Genomic DNA, 20950 nt, shown 5'->3' on the forward strand with positions numbered 1-20950 from the left:
GTGAATGTCTCTATGCTGGTGTTTGTACAGGTAAGATGCCAGGACAGAGTTAGTGAGCACATGGCAGCAGCTGTGGATCGGGAAGCAGCCAGGTGGTCATTCGAGTGACTTTTTTTTTCCCCCTCCAAAGCACCCCCTCTGCTGTGAAAGATAGAAGAGTCCATTTAGCTGTACACAGTGACATTTGCTCTTAAAGAAATAATGGGTGAGTGCAAGTAGTTCAATACTTTAGCAAAAAGCTGAAACGACATATGGCGAGCCTTATTCAGCCTTCTCTTGCCAGCTTATATCCAACCTTACCCTCCTCTTCCTTGAGGACTCAGTTTTCAGTGATGGTAGATCTCCAGTATCATTCTGTGGTGCTGAATGTATGCCATTTTGCTTAGAGGGAGAGAAGGTAATGTTACAGGTGTGTGAAAGTGATGGAGACTCACCCCATATGAGGTTATGTATGCCATGAGGTGAAGTTGCCTTGGCCCTTCAAACAGGGTGTCGTTTGGAGACTCACAGAAGCCCTTGTAGCATGCTTGATTAAAGAAGGCACCGAGTGTTTGCCCATAAGTGGTAGTTAACTAACAGCCCTTTTTTGTCCAATAGAAACATAGCAGGCAGATTAATGAGAAGTTTTGAAGCCTGTTATTTTTTTTTTCCCTCTCCAAGCACAAAATCAATTTATGCAGGAAGATCAGGAAAAGGAGGAATGCCTCAAGACAAAGCTTTTACTAACACTTTAAATTCTTGAAGACTAGGACCAGGTCATCACTACCTCAGTTTATCAAGGAGGAACCATTCCTTTTCTCCCTCCTGTAACATGGATTATTTAATATGAACCTGGTAGTCATAGCTGTCATTAAGCACATTTCCTATCTAGAAATGAAGCTAGCTCTGGTTTAGTCATGAAGCTTTAGGTTGCTATTGTAATGACAAAACACCCCTGATGGATTGGTCAACACTCAAGAAAACAGAAGTTTGACAGGTTGATTTATTTTAAATTAAAATAGTAACTTTCATTTGAAGAATACATTAAAGGAAAATTTCACATTTTAATTTTGGAAATACATCCTAGCCTATTAGCATCTAGATTGTAGACTTAAGTGGAAGATAACTAAATGAAGATTTGGGAATTTTTTTTTTTTGGGGGGGGGGGGGGGGGGGGAAGAAAGAGAGACAGAAAGGGGGAGGAGGGAATGAGGAAGCACAAAGGGGAGAAAAAGTGAGCATCAGATATGCTAGCTCCTAGCATAAAATGAAAGAGCTGAATTATCTAGGAACAGCTTTGAAACATACATATAAATATGCAATGTAGTCTCCAAAAAGAGGTAAAACATCCTACTTGGAAAGGAACAGGCAGGAAAATGGGAAAGACAACTGAGGTCTGAAATTACTTAAAAGACTAGTTAACATTTTGACTGGTATCAGTGACAATACTATTGCTGCAGTTTGTTGTAGTTAGAACAGTAGAGGAGGACCAAGAAAGGCATTGTAGAGAAGGGATGGAAGATAGAACAAAAAAAGTTTAGATGGCATACTTGCTAACACAGAACAGATATTTTGGAAAAATATGATCATTCAATACACATTTTAAAAAACCACCCAAAACAGTGGAGACTGCTTTGAGAGTCACTAATAGTAGGGATTGATGCAGAAAATTTAATATTTGGTAGAAAATGAAGTATCCTTCATTTGAAGCAGCAGAGTAAATATTCTGGGAGAAAAGTTCACTCCATCAACATGCTCATCTTTTCTTGAAGTGTGAATACATTTGAGACCACGAGTTGCAGTCAAAAAAAAAGTACAGCAGTCAAGTCGAGTTGGGGCAAAGGGGGGGGGGGGGGGGGAAGAAAAATAAGCAGAAAAAAAAGCAGAAAAAAACCCTTCACCATGAAGGGGAGTTAAAACACTCAGGCTGATTTCACTCAGGGTAGGAGGGGAGAAAGCAACAAACTGGTGATATTCCATTTTACGTGTATTATGTGGAGAAGGCTGGAAGGTACTATTCTATAAACAAAATGGCTTGTTCAGGTGGTTTTGGTGCTGTATACTCCCAAACGGTTACCATGTGACATTAGAAACCACCAGCAATGTCACAGCTACTATACAATGACTCAATTGTGTCTACAAAATTTATGTTGCACATTTCCATGAAGGTAGTAAATTCAAGTCTTCAACAACCATAGCCACCACTAAAGCAGATTTGGAGCTTGTGCAGCACAAGTCAGTTGTAGCCTCCACCTCCTTCTAGCCATACTGCAAGGGAGATATGCCACAGGACAACCCTCCATGATTAAGGTGATCAACTATCATTTGGATACTAGGCTGCTTCAGCACCTGCCTTAGACACATCGTTGTCCCATTACCTTCCAACCTATAGGCTCTTCCTCATTACTAAGTCCTTCATCCTCACTCCTTTAGTTTTGGTCAAGCCTGCAAGAATAGTTTCTATTTTGTCACTCCTTTAAATTCCATTATTAGCATAGTCCCTACACATTCAAATCTAAAAAAATTGTAACTGGCCTTTAAAATGGGAGTGATTTGTAGAAGCTGAACCATTCAGAACTAAAAAGTTACATTTGTTAAAGGAAAAGAAGGAAAAGAATTCTTTGGTGGATGTTAAGGGAGAGGCAAGGAACTGGAGTGACAACAGGGAGCAGTGGAAGACAACATCCACTCAAGCTGGAGGCTTCAGGGAGGGAAGGTCAGCAGCATTGCACGAAGTGGCTGATTTTTTTGGGGGTGTTATTTATACATCAAGCTTGTCCCAAAAAACCTTGTCTAGACCAGAAATCAATCATGGATTTAAGCACCGACAGGAGTGCTCAATACCTAATGGCCAGAGTCTGCAGATAACACCATAGCAGCCATTGGTTAGCATCAGCAAGGTGATGCCATTTCAGATACATGGGGAAACTAATGAGAGGTTAACAGATTTCAAAAAATGTAATCAGTGACTCATACCAAAATAGAAACTAGTGTATCCCACAAATTTACATGACAAAACCATTAAATTAATTTATTCCAGCATCATACACTAGGATTGAAATACACTACAGAAACTCTGACCACTAATTTCAGAACAAGCAACAGAGCATCTGGTGGAGAAATGCACCTTAGTGTAACATTGACATTTCACATTAAAATTCATAATGTAGCTCAATATTACTTTTCCATTAATAAAGCATTTGATCTCATGCACCCCTACCAAGTGAAGTTAGCCATGGGCAAGTCTTGCCAGTGCTTAGTCAACTAGCTTTCCTGTAGTGACTATTAAGCCAAGCACACTCCTGTCCTCACTGTGCTGTCCACATTTAAAGATTTGATAGTGGGGTGGGGGGAAACTCCTGGCAAGGTCAGGAAAATGGTAGACTTGCTTTCTAGCAGGATTGTTCAACACTGCTGATGCAAAGTGTCTACTTCCTGGTTAAAATGTTACAGTACTTGAGGGCATGTCTGAAGGCTTTGGCAGTAGAGCATGTATTCCCTCAGGCAAAGCATGCTGAGATCAGCAAGACACTTCCCTGGACAGATTAGTTCCATACAGCTCCTTATCCCAGAGCAGATTTAGAATTACTGACATACTCACTTCATTCAACTCAAAGATGTGGGTTTATGGGCTAGAGACTTGAAGACATCCATATTCCATAATGCATAATACATTAACAGATTGAGTGGTACTTAACCTCAACAGGGGGTGTCAAAACAGGCCTTTTTAAACTCATGCAACAGAATATACGCTAAGCCAGTTCAAATTTCATTTATTTATTCAGTGGTACATGTGCATTTTCACAAGAATTAGTACAAGAACTAAAAAGATTACTGAACAGCTTCCCAGCACCCACAGCCAATAAGAGTGCATTGTTCCACCTGAAAAACAAGAACGTTGATTTGACATTTTCCTCCATGATACTTAAAGGTCACAATTGGCAGTTCTCTAGGGTCTCAGCTGGGAGAGTGTTAAGGTATACAGGGACCACCAACACTGGGCTGGAAAGAAAAACCCAGCACTCCCAACATCTCACCAGTGGCTCCTGTGGAAAGCATGCACAGCCACTGCAATATCACATCCAAACAGGAGGAACCAGCTGTATTCACACCTGGTGATTGCTTGTCACCAGTCAATAGTGATTTGATGAAGGTACAGAAGCTGACTGGTCAGCATCAAACGTTGGGTTTGTTGAAAGACAGTGGCCTTTTCTGACTAGTCAATTTAGTTTAACAATCCTGCTGAGTAGAGTAGGACAGGGCTGGATGGTTCCTTTCCAATAAGCTGTGAGCAAGATAATCAAGCCTCCGAAAGCTTGTGATTTTCAAATAAAACTGTTGGACTATAACGTGTTGTAAGATTCCTTACATTTGTCAACCCCAGTCCATCACCGGCATCTCCCCATCAAGATAATCAAGCAAGCACTTGAAAGGATACAATAGCCATGCTCATAGAATGTTAAATGCAAGAGCACAAGTCAGAATGGTTTAGTTATCAATTATCAAAAAAAGGTACCCATTACACCAGTTTGGGCAGTGACCTGGCAAATGACGAGAATCATGAGTTAACAATATTACAGGTGCCTTTAAAAGCAGTGTTAACTCACCTTGTCCATTCTTTGCTTGTTCCAATGTTCCAGCAAAAAGCCACACTTCTCCAAGAGATACATAATCTTGGAGACTATCCTGACCTGTAAGAATTTAAGCATTAGTCCAAGGCAGAATATTCACATTCAAATTAATTACAAATGCACTATGTCTTACCTAGTTTTCCAGGTATGCATTGCCCATTGCAAGAATAGTTGGTAGCTTGTTGCTTATTAGCACAAATCCCAACACTGCAGTGAAAGTATACCTGCAAATATAGTTATTGTTAATAACCTGAAGTATTTAACATTAATGCTAGATCATGTTCAAATGAAGCAACTGGATGATGTCATTTGTAAGCTAGTGGGTGAAATGGTTTGAGGCTCAAGAACTCCTTGTGACATTTAGTTTGCAACCCCTAGACTTACTTTCTTTGGCAAGACTGTTTGTTCTGCAGGAGACAGTTTCAGTGTTTTTACTTCAAATCTTTTCAGATGCTGGGAATCTTGGATACGGTTTGGTACTGGGTGGAAGACAGCCACGAACATCTCTTCTTTATTCTCACAACTGTTTAGACAGACATGGAGTTTAGACCAAAAAAAGCTAGTAGAAGCAATAGCTAGACATGTACACTTCATTACCCACCCAGCCTGAATAATATGCCACTCTGGTGGGCTGTTGTGATCAGGAGTTGTAGTCATCCAGCAATGATCCAACAATAAGTACATTTGAGGATCCTTGTGGTTTAGTAGCTCAACTTCAAAATAAAGGGATTCTGTCCAATTCACCACCACTGGGTATTCATCATCTTTGTAGAAATCCAAATAATCCAAACCTGCAGAGACAGAAATGTATTAGCTTTTTGTACAGGGGATGAATAGACCAAAATGTAATGTCTGTCCAGCTTACTTTTGTAAATCCTTGAATGTAGGTTCAAAGTGTGCCTTGGCTTCTTGTGCCCTAAAATTAAAAAAAGATGCTGTAGTTGCGACATAAAATTCTTATGCCAAGACCAGTCAGATGAAGACTTAACCCATCTCTTGCCCAGTTTACAATGCCTGAATACAAGAGTGTCCATGTTCCAAGGATATCAGTTTCAGAATACAATAGCAAGCCAAGTGAGGAACTCAAGTCCCTGAACAGTTCATGCACTGAGTGGCTTTCAGGGCATTCTACAGTAGATAATTAGCAAGGTCTTCATAAGTGTACAAAGACAAATACTGTCCTTTTTTAAGCCCTCACTAATTGAGAACAGTTATTTTATCTAAATTCATTTGGTAGACACGTGCATGCATTTTAAAAATGTGGACTATGGGCACTTACTTTCAACAAGGCTAAGTTGAAAACATATGTTCCATATTAGTTAACAGAATTCAGACCAACAGGAGATTCAGTGCAAACTTACCCCTCACTATTTGCAATCTATTGGCTGTAGAATTGTGACCAGTGCCTTTCTGGTATCCCTTCACAAACCCAAGGGCCAACGTATTGTTTATTTGGTACCGACAAGAGACAGTTAACCTATCGGGAAAAATAAAGCAAGCTCATCACCACTCCCACAAGTCTACAGCTATCTATTTTGCACAGCTGTACCTACCGATAATCTGGGTCTCTGGTTATCACTGGGAAGTCAACAGGGATCAGCTCTCTTGGGTATGAAACTTCATTCTCATAGATCAAGTAGTTTCCTTTAATCTAAACAGCATCATGCGATTACAACCACAAAGCTATGCATGCCAGAATACATGTTAATTTGCAAGTAAAGGACTAGCAAAGGTTTTTTTTTTGGGGGGGGGGGTGCAGGAAGGGGGTTGTATTTGCTATACTTTAAATTGTAAGTATCAGTGAACCCAAGACTTACTGTTCTTGTGGTACCACAGCTGTCAACATGAAATTGGAAGAGGGCTTTATCGTGATCAAATTCCCTTGGCTGACATTTTCCATCCCTCAGTACCAACTTACTAGGATCTAGGTCAGGTAGTGTATCCACAACTGCAGTGACCACCATGGTTCCATTGGGAAAGCATACTACAACAAAATGCAAAGTAGTTTACTTCAATTATAGGTTAATCTTTTGATCCAGATTCTGCCTACATTGTAAAGCTTACCTGCAAGATCTACAGCAGGAAAATTGCAGGATACTGAGAAATGGATCTCAATCCTTAATGTATTTTTATCTTTCAGTGTCAGGTTGAGCCGAGCTACAATTCCACGAAGGCTCAGTTGCTAAGGAAAGTGAAGCTACAGTTACTTTATACAAATGTAAAAGCTGGCAAATAAGAAAAAGGTGACATGCATCACATACCTCATAAATCACACCCATTGCAGAGAGAGGGACACCAAACAAAATATGGGTTGTATTATCCACAATGAGGTACCCATAATCATGTGCAGATTGTGGTGTCACCAGCATTTTACCAATGAATGGAAGCCAGTAATGTACCAAGTTCCCATGAGTTACTAGTAGATACATGGTCTTTTTGTCACAGAATCCAGTGGCCTTGGGCAATACTAGAAGGGGAAAAAAAGCACTTAGTTGTCTGTACTATTCTGTTCATACAAACAATTTGTGACTACTCACCAATATCTGCCACTTCACACATTATCTCAACATCCTGGATAAAGAGTTCATTTTCTGGAATGATGTTGAAAGTGTAGATAACATTCAGCGTGTAGCGTCTGATGTCAGAATGTAGATGCTGGAAGAGAAATAGTGGGCACTTTGTAGCTCAGAATAAGAGAACTTGTATGTTCTATAGTAGCTGGATGCTATTCTGAAAGTCATGTTCTCCTCCCTCTGGGCACATGATAGCGTGAAGACAATTGACTCCTACCTCATGTTGAGAAATACATATGCTCCATTGCATTAGAACTATCCAGGTTATTATTTTACAAGTCCTGCTCTCCCCTTCAAAGTGATTGAAACATGATTTAGCTTCCCAAACCCCATATTCTTCCTACCAGGAAGAAGTCTTCCTTAGACTGGAAGACCAGTAAGGTGGGAATAAATGCCATTGATTTGCATTCTGGACATTTAGTTTCCACCATCACCCAAATTGTTTGAAAGAATGCAGAATAAACCCTGGAGCAGGAAATCCATTTAAAATCCAGTTTGGGGGGGGGGGGGGGGGGGGGGGGAAAGAGAGGGAGGAGAAAGTGTACCCAAACAGCTGTTGAATTAACACAATCTGAACCCCTTCAGGTGAAGGAAGTTGACAAATACCAGCATTAAAAAAATGCTGTTGTCCTAGAGCTGTGCAAGAAACAAAGTGACAGAAGCATTAAGAGTTCAGTTCCACACAAGTAGATTTGTAGTGAACTGGAAACATGCAAGCAGTGCAATCCTAGTTACAACACAAGACTGCTTGCAACTTGATGTTGGGCATTAGACCAATGATACCAGATTGGCTCAAGTATTTCATCAGCAGCAACACCATTGAAGTATTGTGAATCTTATTGCCACCTCCCCAAAGTCATTGAAGGCAAAAACCCCTAAAGACTTCAGGCTAGAGTACGATTAATAGACCAGCAAAAAACCTCACTGCTCTAAGACTACAACAGCTTAGGCTATTGCTCTATCCAAGCTGGCTGTTGGACCAGTTTTGTTTCTCAAGTGCCCATGAGGTTCCTTTTGCCAAGTAGATTTAAATTAACAGCTTATGAAAGTTAGATTTTGCAATCAGCTCAGGTTAAAATATTTAACCTGGTCAATATTGTTTGTGGATAATTAGTGTAAAATCAGTTCAACCAATACTTCTGCACAGGTGTCACTTGTTTGATCTAGTTCTGATCACTTCACTCGAGCAATGACCAAATAAATTTGGGATCTTAATAACCAGCCCATTTTATTGTGAAGTCAAACTAGTGACACCATAGTTTCTACAACAGGATAGGAAAGGGATGAAGCAGTCAGTTAAAACTAGATAGATAAATTATCTAGTACATTATAGGATACTCATTGGCTTAAAACCAAAATTTCAGCACAAAGATTACACTAGCCACTTTACCTCTTGCTTCACATTTACATTCTCAAAGGGAACTTCCAATATGTAGGCTTTAGTGTCGTTAGGCAATATAGTTTCATAGATTTTGAATCCCATTTGGTCTGCCTGATCCACTGTGACCATCTGTGTTCCTACAGTTAGAGTTACAAGCTCGACATCAGGAAGGAAGCTTTCTAAAGTAATATTGAACACTCGCTTTACTGGAATGGTATCTGAAGAAAAAAGAAAAAAAGTTACCCAAAGTATTACTCTACTTAAAAAATGTAGTTATCTCCTATGTTACTTACTATTGGTCACAATTGGTGGCTGAAGCATGAAGGGTGTGGCAACTGGATGGATCACTGTGTACTTTGTTAGCTTCCATTGATGTTCTACAAATAATTCTATGTAGTACAAAATGCCATATTGTCCATGAGCTATATGGCTCTGAAACACAAATTAGTATCTGGTTATTAAGTAGCCCTCACCACTACTGCAACAGTTTGAATAAGTTGTAATTCACAGGAATATTCTATTAATCCCATTGACAATACTGCTTACAAACCTTGTAATAGCCACCTTCTGCTCCAATGGGAATAGTAACAACAATGTTTGTATCATTGTATGATAATGTATAATTCATCTCAGCTATTGTATCTGGTTTCAGTACAACATTGTTGACTCCCATAACAATAGAATCATCATAGAACTGTTCTTCTGGGAAACTAAGGGAAGGGATTCTTCTTGGAATTCTCCAGGTGATTTTATTCTCAGTGAAGGTAATGCCATCTGTCAGTATAGAGGAGATAATATCAGCATGTGTTTCTCAACTTATCAAATAGCTATTGTGGAATTAATTATAGCTGCAAACTCAATGCTAACCATCCTTCCACTGGGCCTTAAATGCACTTTAGCAATAAATCACTGTTGTGTTCAGGCCCAATATTCATCAGAAGGCATGATTAGTCGTCAAATGACCTTCACAGCCTTAAAGTTGATTTCTTCGTAATTAATTGATTAAAATATGCATAAAATGCCAGAAACACAAAACAAGCTTTCAAATCATATTACAGCATGACTCTTCAAACGGATCTTAAAAATACTAGGAGATTGCAGACATCAGTTAAGATACAAGTAGCATTGATCCCAATTCATGGGGGGGTTTTGTGGATGCCAACTTCAGGTTGGCAAGACCTCCATATTCAGTCAAATCCCAAATGAAGGTTACGCTCATGGCATACAAGGGCATCTAAACACATGCAAGAAATCAAGATTTTAAAAGTAGATTTGTGGGCAATAAGCCAGGGAGGGTTTCTTTTGGGGGTGGAACAAGGGGTGCAAATTTAGTGTTCACATACGGGTAAACACACGTGGATTTTACAATAGCTTGGTTTAGAAACAAACACCACCCAACTGACCCAAAAAGCTCACCTGTAGGACAGGCCACAGCTGTGTCAATCAAGATGATCATCCATTCTTGTTTGTAGAATGTGGTTGATCGGATGCTGGATATTGGCACGTTTTCTACCTATAGATATTATTGCAATAGGATATACATTATTAGAATGCAAAAGGTAGCACTTTAGATTGAGCCATTTCTCAGTACCCACCATTAACTGCTCAGCTTCAGTTGCATTATAGGGTGCCCTCAATAATAGCCGAGAAACTGTTGTATCAATTCTGTAATGAGCCCCCAATGTTTCATTCACAGTCATGGTTTTAGTTCCTTCAGGAAGGTGGAATACAACTTGCCAAACTGAGTTTTCAGCTTCTTGGGCCTGAAACAAAACCATATTTCAATGTTAACAAATGCAATTAGATTCTCTGAACCAAAAGCAGGACAAGCAACTTACCAATGGAACAGCTGCCACCCAGTCTTCATTATAGTCATTTTCAATTCCTGGTATTATTCTTTGTACTGAAACCTATCCAATGCCAAGGAGAGAGAGTGCAGTTAATTTCTTCCAGCTTACTGATATGGAAACTCCATAGCGTACTTACTCATTTTACTGGTAATGACAGCTCAAGCACCAAATTATACATTTTATCACCAAGTAATGTCACAAATAAGTTAACTCCTTCAAGAATTTAGTGTATTTCTTGGTAACATTTCCAATTACTATATATAGTTTCATCCCAAATCCATAGTCTGATTCTATAAACACCAGCTATAGATGAACAGCCACAAGCTTTAAAAGCTTCAGATGTACCGCTTAAGTTACATTAGGAACCATCTGGTTTCCAACATATGCCAATAGCTGAAGCATCTAGGTCTTCCTCCCCCATTGAGTGAATTCTGCATTTAATGTGCAGAATTAGAAGTCAATACAATTTAAAGAAAAAAATCCTTGCCAATTAACACTGCAACCATCAGGATCCCTGCCAACAAGCCATCTAACGGTGTTGACTCTTACAAAGAAGGGAGCAATCAAGTAGACAGAGGACCCAAATCATCCATGGATCCTCAACTCCCAGCACAAGTGCCAGGCTACACCTGCTGGGAACCTCAACAAGTCCCTCTTTCATTCTAGGAAATCTGGCCGGAAGGTTCCTTAGGTCATATTTTCTGGCAGTCAGCTTTACCATTATGAGCATCTCCCATGGCAGAGGGACTGGAAAACCAATGGGGTAGATAAAGTTTGTGGCCCCTTTATAAAGGGATTCAAAAAGAGCGACAGTGGTCTAGGGGGGAGTTCGAGGCAGGCCCCACTTCTACCAACTGGTAGGCTAGTTCACTTATCTGGTGTACGAGTGGATCCCTGGCCAAGTCTGGTGAAACTGGGAGCCCTGTCACTAGCCACACCCCTTGAACAGGTGACTGCTTGGGAACAAGCAGTTTAGATCCCACACCTGCTGCATCAGGGTCCAGGCACATTTCCATACTTCCACTAGATGTATAGTAGGAATGTACTAGGAACATGGACATTAAACCAAATTGTCAATTTGTTGACATGTTCAAACAGTTTCTAAAGAAATAAAATTTCAGGTGTACAAGTGCTTTAGGTTTGTTTAGCTTAGTGGGTGCAGTTTTAGTTATATGGGGAAATCAAGATATGATAGTTAATATCCCAGGATGACACTACAGCTTACATGTGACGATGCTCAAGGAACAAAAGTATGCAAGGCCCAGAAACTACATCTAAATTACAACTACATATTTGCATGAGAAGTGAAAAAGTGCTCACAATTAGACTAGTCTGAGTGAAGATGGCTTTTGACATTTAAAAAAGCCTGTTCACTGGAGTGCAATTTGTGAAGAGCTGAATTAAAATCAGCAAGGAGTGAATTATATTAGCCCTCATGTGCTTTCCTCTCAACTAGAATGCATACCTCCATATAGTTTTGTTCACAAAGGATTTCTCTCACTTGCCATGGGAAATATGAGCAAGTCATGGTATGGAAGTAAGTTGATGCTCTTTCCATGTGGCCAATTGCAGCAATCCAAATTTGCACAGTCAGCCTAAACAGGTCATCACCCTGGAATTAATAGCAAATCAGAGCTTTATAAAAAGCTGCAGTATAAAATTAGGCATTACAGTGCTAAATAAATCTCTTCAGGTCAGAATTTTCTTCCTCTTCGTTGTAGAGAAGATAATCCACCATGGATAGTGTTTAAACTGATCAGGAGCAATGGTTGGTTAAATCAGAACAGAATTCTGATTCCTCTAGAGACTAGCATAAACAAGTCATTGTCATTTCATGTTCAGTCAGCATTTGTTGCCCAAAGAGTCAGCTTTCACTGCCCTTTATGTCACTTCAGAATACCTGGAGGTTTTCTTGTGCAGAAGAATGAAGCTCAGTGAGTTAAATGCATGGATGTGCAGACAGTCACAAATCCCCAAACTGGCTCAGGAGATTGGTAATGGATTAAATATTGCCATTTATGCTGCCTACAAACATTTTAAAAGTGATAAAATCAAACATTCTGCTGGTAAACCCTTATCCTATTTTCATTTAGGAAATAGGACAACTTACTGGGTATGCCTACAGCTCAAGTTATAACAATGCCCCATTACACCCAGTATAACCACCACCTTCACATAACATTTCAGTCTTTCCCCAGAGAAAAAAACTGTTAAGACATGGTCCCAAAACAGACAACAATCCCACATAATAAGAAAGTATCTAGACTTTGGCTTGTTGCTGTCATCTATTCAGTCCAACATGTCAATGCTCCGCACAAGCCTTCTCCCACCTTAATAGAATTAAATCTCTTCAGCCATTTTAATCAGCTGCCTTGGTCAGAGGTCGAGTCAGTCTTCTACAGCAGCTAGATAGGGAGGGCTAAATGTAAAAATTTAGAGCCCCTCCCCCCGTATGTACTGTAGGTTGTATTGTTAGGGAATTGAATAGAAAACACACAGAACAGCAAGTCGACTACTTATTATTTCCGTTCATGCAGCACTATGACTATCTGCAGGTTGAATTCCTATTTCGTTTGAAGTAGGAAGTGGCATTTGCTACAATAACCCGTCAATCTGATCAAGTGCCCCCTTTTACAAGGAAGAGGCTAAAACAACTGCCAACAAACTTTAAAGCAAAATGTGCGCGAGTTTAAAATACAACCACATATCGAGCAGTGCCCACCGGTCTCGAAACGCTCACTAAAATGTTATTAACACGTAGTGTACGCAGGCTCTTACCTCGTTTACTACCAGGCATGCCAACACCGAGGCACGCAACACAACGTTACCAAACGGATCCTCGGATACAGTGTAGCCACATTCGGTTGCGAACGGGGAGGTGAGCGGATAGACTTTGCCGGTTGGATCTAGCAATCGGAAGATGTAATGAGAATGGGACAGAATAGGAAAACAGGATCTAATCTTCAAAGATTAAAGAGATTTACCGGTGACCCCGAGAGTCCACGATTTGTCCTGCAGGAAGGAGGCATCCAGCCGGATCCAGAAGAGACGTCCAGAGCAACTACTCTGTAGGAGACCTGCATAAAAAGGGAGAAGGGAAGTGGGACAGAGTCCGTCTACCAAGAGATACACGGGTTATTAAAAACAAATCTCATTCTGACCTGGAGGCGGCGAGCGTTGCGTCCACGTGTTGGTGATAAACACCGTCAGGACTAACGTTATCCTAGAAAAGAAAAAAACACTCAACGTGGAACGTACATGAAACATCACTACTTTGGGCACTTGTAACCGGCTTACCCCACGAGAACACCCATCCTCCAGCACAGTAAACACACTGTACTACAAACTATAGGAACTGTTACCCCGTAAGAGTCACAACTATCGCCTTTTAACCTTTTTCAACCACTTCCCTCACAATTGATGGTATTTGTCCCCCGAAAGTGAAACACTTACAAAGTTATTGCTGACCAATCCGAAGTCACAGTTAATGTCAACTAATCACAGGGATGAGGAATTTCACGAGCGAACCCAGTGAGCAGTTGGAGAAAATCAACCAACTGAAATGATCGAGGGAAACACAAAACTCATCACCTCTCCAAACTCCTCTTCTCAGGTTCCCTTTCATTTCTGACTTTTTAATCTTAAATTCTCAAGGCGTCTTCCTGTTACACAGATGTCAGCCAACTTTTTGAACTTGGGCTTAATGACCTAATTTTGTGATGAAATATTGCACTCTGGTTTAGTTGAGATTTCGGAAGATCAATATGTGCATGGTTTAAAATCAAGTCTTTTATCAGTTTGATCACCATCAATGCCTTCTGCATCCATGTCCTGCAAATGTTCTTCCTGACGATTCCACCTCATTTCTATTAGCTTTCGTACTGACTTTTGTCGACTTTCAGAGTTTTAAAGATTCACACAATCCGCAAAGATTAGATTGTGTCGGAGTCCCTGCCCATGCCGTTTTCTGTCATTCGGCAACCACGTATATAATGCATACACTTTAAGATCTTTAATACCTTATAAACAGAAAAAAAAGTTGTTTCACATCTTTAATTGAATAAATACTTGAAAAGGAAAAATTTGCAGGGCTATGGGGAACAAGCAGGGGTGTGAGAGTAATTGGATAACTCTTTCAAAGAGGCGGCACTGATACGATGGGCCGAACGGCCTCCTGTGCTGTATGACTCAATGAATTCACCATCCCTTACTATTTGATGTGGACACAGTTAAACATTTGTCTTTGTCATTGCTTTCTGTGCATTTTCTCCCACTCTTATTCCTTATTGTCTTCTTTCTTAACTCATCCTCTTGAAGTTGAATTTCTGGCCGCTGCAATTACAGTTGCTGCTACAAATTTTAGGACATGGGAATAACTCTGTATTCCTCTCGTGTTGTTTTGGAGGAGGAAGATGAAGATCTGAGAGGCAGATTTGTTTACACTAGAGAAGGACTGCCCCAACCATTCTACAGAAGGAACATGATCACAGACCCACGTATAACTACTGGGGTGTGTCTGAGGAGATCTGTCTTCACAGCTGCACTTCACCAGGGAGGCAGTTCTTCAGTATCATCCGGCTTGACTTTCAAATAAGATTGGTGACTCTGCCAATGGCCTAAATGTTTATGACTACATACCATTCCAAGACACCTCTGGTATATGTACCAAATCAGACTATCAGCAGTGCATTAATTCATACAGCAGGTGACAGATGAATTATTTGCCAGAGCAAAGTCTTTCATAACTTTTCCAGTGGAAAACCAACTGCAGCAAGAGAGGGCACTATTTCTGTGTCCCTGAAAGTACAGGGCATTATTGATGGCACACATGTGGCCATCTGGGCCCTTACACTGAATTCCGTGGCCTTCCTTAACATAAAGGGATACCATTCGGCCAATGTGCAGATCTATGACCATATTCGCAAAAGTATGTAACTGAACGGCTGTTACACTAGTAGCAGTCATAATGTCTTAATTTGAGACAATCCACCATGCTATCATTATTTCAAAGAGAAAGCAAACTGGACAGATGGGTCCAGGGTGTCCAAGGATATCCTCTTCTGCCCTAACTCATGCCCCATTGATACAGCCACAAACAGAAGGCGATTTGTAACATAATCACTTGAGCATGAGATAAAAACAGATGAGGAGGCCCATTCAGTCCATCTTATTTCACCGATCCAGAAAAACCGTACACTCCTCCTATTGCAGCATCTATTATTTTCTTAAATGATTCCAGGGTTTATGCTCCAGTATGCTACCTGCAAGTCCATTCCATGTATTAATCACTCTTTGTGTTAAAAACTTCCTGATATTAGTCTTACATTTTCATTTTGCTAGTTTGGCCCTGTTTCCCCTGATCCTACCCTCACAATTTAAGTTGAATTAATATACTGGATTTACCTTTCCTATTCTATTAGCTATTTTGTATCACTCTATAAGATTACTTCTCAGTCTTCTCCTTTCATGGCTGAAAAATATGAGTTTCCCAGTGTTTTTGTTGATTGCTGCTCTGGTCCTGTTGAGCATCCAAAGCAGCAACTTGTCTGTTCTCTTCACAGATGCTGCCTAACCGGCTGAGTGTTTCCAGCAGTTTGTGTTTTTGGAAGTGTTGGAAGCAGAATCCATAATAGTTTTAAAAAAGGAATTGGATAAATATTTGAAAAAGAAAAATTTAAAAGGGTGTGAGTAAAAGTGATCAAGTATTTAGCTCTCTCAGAAAGCTTATACCGACATGATGGGATGAATGGCTAGATTCTGTGCTGTAAAATATCTATAATTCTAAGAAGTGTTTCATACTAGAAGCCACCTTGGTCAAGTTGATTCAAGCAAAAGTTGCACAAATCTCTTGTGCTAATGTAAAGCTCTTCCTTCCATAGTTGCTGGTGGGGTGTTCAAATTGCATCAGGGTAACAAGTGGGATGTGGAACTGTGTATTGTGTCTCTGTAGATAAGTAGGCTGGCCTACTTTTAAAGGGCTATCTAATCGGAACAGAAAATTGTGGGGGAGATGTTTTGCAAATGTACAATTGGAAAGGACTGGCATCTTTGTTGTTCCATAAATGGCCTTGCAAAGCATGAGCTCAGGTCATGACTTAATTGCGTTTGTTTTGTCTGGTAGCAGTAATAGTTTGGGTATGCAAAGCAGCCTCTGGCTTTTGGATGATAGCTTTCCAAATCTCTGTTCAGCAAGGATCAGAGGTCCCTTACTACTGACAAAAAAATGTTTTCGCAGTCCAGCACCAAATGCTCTTGTTAAGAAATGAAGACGTTTTTGCCCTTTACGCTTGTAGCAACATTCTCTTGTTACTTAGAATAATATCATTAAGGCAGTTAGAATCATAGAATCATAGAAGTTACAACATGGAAACAGGCCCTTCGGCCCAACATGTCCATGTCGCCCAGTTTATACCACTAAGCTAGTCCCAATTGCCTGCACTTGGCCCATATCCCTCTATACCCATCTTACCCATGTAACTGTCCAAATGCTTTTTAAAAGACAAAATTGTACCCGCCTCTACTACTGCCTCTGGCAGCTCGTTCCAGACACTCACCACCCTTTGAGTGAAAAAATTGCCCCTCTGGACCCTTTTGTATCTCTCCCCTCTCACCTTAAATCTATGCCCCCTCGTTATAGACTCCACTACCTTTGGGAAAAGATTTTGACTATCGTCCTTATCTATGCCCCTCATTATTTTATAGACTTCTATAAGATCACCCCTTAACCTCCTACTCTCCAGGGAAAAAAGTCCCAGTCTGTCTAACCTCTCCCTGTAAGTCAAACCATCAAGTCCCGGTAGCATCCTAGTAAATCTTTTCTGCACTCTTTCTAGTTTAATAATATCCTTTCTATAATAGGGTGACCAGAACTGTACACAGTACTCCAAGTGTGGCCTCACCAATGCCCTGTACAACTTCAACAAGACATCCCAACTCCTGCATTCAATGTTCTGACCAATGAAACCAAGCATGCCGAATGCCTTCTTCACCACCCTATCCACCTGTGACTCCACTTTCAAGGAGCTATGAATCTGTACTCCGAGATCTCTTTGTTCTATAACTCTCCCAAACGCCCTACCATTAACGGAGTAGGTCCTGGCCCGATTCGATCTACCAAAATGCATCACCTCACATTTATCTAAATTAAACTCCATCTGCCATTCATCGGCCCACTGGCCCAATTTATCAAGATCCCGTTGCAATCCCAGATAACCTTCTTCACTGTCCACAATGCCACCAATCTTGGTGTCATCTGCAAACTTACTAACCATGCCTCCTAAATTCTCATCCAAATCATTAATATAAATGACAAATAACAGCGGACCCAGCACCGATCCCTGAGGCACACCGCTGGACACAGGCATCCAGTTTGAAAAACAACCCTCTACAACAACCCTCTGTCTTCTGTCGTCAAGCCAATTTTGTATCCAATTGGCTACCTCACCTTGGATCCCATGAGATTTAACCTTATGTAACAACCTACCATACGGTACCTTGTCAAATGCTTTGCTGAAGTCCATGTAGACCACGTCTACTGCACAGCCCTCATCTATCTTCTTGGTTACCCCTTCAAAAAACTCAATCAAATTCGTGAGACATGATTTTCCTCTCACAAAACCATGCTGACTGTTCCTAATTAGTCCCTGCCTCTCCAAATGCCTGTAGATCCTGTCCCTCAGAATACCCTCCAACAACTTACCCACTACAGATGTCAGGCTCACTGGTCTGTAGTTCCCAGGCTTTTCCCTGCCGCCCTTCTTAAACAAAGGCACAACATTTGCTACCCTCCAATCTTCAGGCACCTCACCTGTAGCGGTGGATGATTCAAATATCTCTGCTAGGGGACCCGCAATTTCCTCCCTAACCTCCCATAACGTCCTGGGATACATTTCATCAGGTCCCGGAGATTTATCTACCTTGATGCGCGTTAAGACTTCCAGCACCTCCCTCTCTGTAATATGTACACTCCTCAAGACATCACTATTTATTTCCCCAAGTTCCCTAACATCCATGCCTTTCTCAACCGTAAATACCGATGTGAAATATTCATTCAGGATCTCACCCATCTCTTGTGGTTCCGCACATAGATGACCTTGTTGATCCTTAAGAGGCCCTACTCTCTCCCTAGTTACCCTTTTGCCCTTTATGTATTTGTAGAAGCTCTTTGGATTCACCTTTGCCTGATCTGCCAAAGCAATCTCATATCCCCTTTTTGCCCTCCTGATTTCTCTCTTAACTCTACTCCGGCAATCTCTATACTCTTCAAGGGATCCACTTGATCCCAGCTGCCTATGCATGTCATATGCCTCCTTCTTCTTTTTGATTCGTGCCTCAATCTCCCGAGTCATCCAAGGTTCCCTACTTCTACCAGCCTTGCCCTTCACTTTATAAGGAATGTGCTTACCCTGAACCCTGGTTAACACACTTTTGAAAGCCTCCCACTTACCAGACGTCCCTTTGCCTGCCAACAGACTCTCCCAATCAACTTCTGAAAGTTCCTGTCTAATACCATCAAAATTGGCCTTTCCCCAATTTAGAATTTTAACTTTTGGGCCAGACCTATCCTTCTCCATAGCTATCTTAAAACTAATGGAATTATGATCACTTGTCCCAAAGTGATCCCTCACCAACACTTCTGTCACCTGCCCTTCCTTATTTCCCAAGAGGAGGTCAAGTTTTGCCCCCTCTCTAGTCGGGCCATCCACATACTGAATGAGAAATTCCTCCTGAATACACAACAAATTTCTCTCCATCCAAGCCCCTAATGCTATGGCTGTCCCAGTCAATGTTGGGAAAGTTAAAGTCCCCTACTATTACCACCCTATTTTTCTTGCAGCTGTCTGTAATCTCCTTACATATTTGCTCCTCAATTTCCCGTTGACTATTTGGGGGTCTGTAGTACAATCCTATCAAAGTGATCTCTCCCTTTTTATTTTTCAGTTCTACCCATATAGACTCAGTGGGCGAACCCTCGGATATATCCCCTCTCACTACTGCCGTGATGTTCTCCCTAATCAAGAACGCAACTCCCCCTCCTCTCTTACCTCCTGCTCTATCTTTCCTATAGCATCTGTACCCTGGAACATTGAGCTGCCAGTCCTGCCCCTCCCTTATCCATGTTTCAGTAATAGCTATAACATCCCAGTCCCATGTACCCATCCATGCCCTGAGTTCATCTGCCTTGCCCATCAGACTTCTTGCATTGAAATAAATGCAGTTTAATCTAGACTTCCCTTGGTCTTTGCCCTGCTTTCTCAGACCATCTGTCCGGTCATGTTCTGTACACTCTCCCTTACTGCCTTTTGTTTCTGTCACCATTTTATTTCCCACTGACTTCCTGCATCGGTTCCCATCCCCCTGCCACATTAGTTTAAACCCTCCCCAACAGCACTGGCAAACACTCCCCCTAGGACATTGGTTCCAGTCCTGCCCAGATGCAGACCGTCCAATTTGTACTGGTCCCACCTCCCCCAGAACCGGTTCCAATGGCCCAGGAATTTGAATCCCTCCCTCTTGCACCATCTCTCAAGCCACGTATTCATCTTAGCTATCCTGTCATTCCTACTCTGACTAACCCGTGGCACTGGTAGCAATCCTGAGATTACTACCTTTGAGGTCCTACTCTTTAGTTTAACTCCTAACTCCCTAAATTAAGCTTGTAGGACCTCATCCTGTTTTTTACCTATATCGTTGGTGCCTATATGCACCACGACAACTGGCTGTTCACCCTCCCCCTCCAGAATGTCCTGCAGCCGCTCCGAGACATCCTTGACCCTTGCACCAGGGAGGCAACATACCATCCTGGAGTCTCGGTTGCGTCCGCAGAAACGCCTGTCTATTCCCCTTACAATCGAGTCCCCTATCACTATAGCTCTGCCACTCTTTTTCCTGCCCTCCTGTGCAGCAGAGCCAGCCACGGTGCCATGAACCTGGCCACTGCCACCTTCCCCTGGTGAGCCATCTCCCCCAACAGTATCCAAAACGGTATACCTGTTTTGGAGGGAGATGACCGCAGGGGACCCCTGCACTGCCTTCCTACTCTTCCTCTGTCTGTTGGTCACCCATTCACTATCTCCCTCAGTAATTTTTATCTGCGGTGTGACCAACTCACTGAACGTGCTATCCACGACTTTCTCAGCATCGCGGATGCTCCAAAGTGAGTCCATCCGCAGCTCCAGAGCCGTTCAGTTGACCATAAGGATACTTATGCTTAAGGGGCACAGGGCACCAGAATAACTTGTTGATAATTGTTCAAAAATAGAAACAGTTGATCCAAGGTGAAATGTGCATTACATCCTCTAAAAGTAAAAATCAATCAAATGGTAGCACAATCAACATTGAGCAATCGCACAATCCCAACCCCCCAAAAGGTATGACTTTTATTCGGCCTTCCCTTCTGAAAAAGATTTATTGATTTTTGTTTCTTTTACATTGGTGTAGCAGATTGCATGTACAAGTAGAAGACCATGAACTACAGATTATAGTAGATAGTGTGAAATTGCATACTAAAGTTTACATTGTTATGTCATGGAATGG

The 20950-nt window shown here is 41.3% G+C and overlaps 1 protein-coding gene across 2 annotated transcripts; it reads right to left on the bottom strand.

The window, feature by feature from the left end:
* Positions 1–3740: 3740 nt before the first annotated feature.
* LOC137321752 (uncharacterized) lies at positions 3741–13813 on the bottom strand. 2 transcript variants are annotated; one of them, XM_067984359.1, is made up of 23 exons: positions 13712–13813; positions 13576–13637; positions 13399–13491; positions 13193–13320; positions 11880–12026; positions 10403–10474; positions 10160–10327; positions 9981–10077; positions 9115–9338; positions 8858–8996; positions 8574–8782; positions 7148–7265; positions 6872–7077; positions 6675–6792; positions 6428–6594; positions 6164–6261; positions 5972–6087; positions 5476–5526; positions 5212–5401; positions 4995–5133; positions 4744–4834; positions 4587–4670; positions 3741–3861 (listed from the first exon to the last, which is right to left on the bottom strand). In XM_067984359.1, the coding sequence occupies exons 1-23, from the start codon at positions 13726–13728 to the stop codon at positions 3761–3763; spliced, it is 2835 nt and encodes a 944-aa protein (XP_067840460.1). In that variant the 5' UTR covers positions 13729–13813; the 3' UTR covers positions 3741–3760. The 2 variants fall into 2 exon arrangements, with proteins under 2 accessions (XP_067840460.1, XP_067840461.1); XM_067984360.1 differs by having other exon boundaries at positions 8574–8701; positions 13576–13771.
* Between the last annotated feature and the right edge of the window lie 7137 nt (positions 13814–20950).

Source organism: Heptranchias perlo, chromosome 5 (genome assembly GCF_035084215.1).
Source record: "Heptranchias perlo isolate sHepPer1 chromosome 5, sHepPer1.hap1, whole genome shotgun sequence".
Taxonomy (NCBI): Eukaryota; Metazoa; Chordata; class Chondrichthyes; order Hexanchiformes; family Hexanchidae; genus Heptranchias; species Heptranchias perlo.

Excerpts from the sequence above, each read along its gene's own strand:
- LOC137321752 (XM_067984359.1), bottom strand. Across the intron at positions 7,078-7,147 it reads GTGTGAAGTGGCAGATATTG|TATTGCCCAAGGCCACTGGA; the intron begins GTGAGTAGTCAC and ends TTCCCCTTCTAG. Across the intron at positions 6,088-6,163 it reads ACCAGAGACCCAGATTATCG|GTTAACTGTCTCTTGTCGGT; the intron begins GTAGGTACAGCT and ends TTTTCCCGATAG.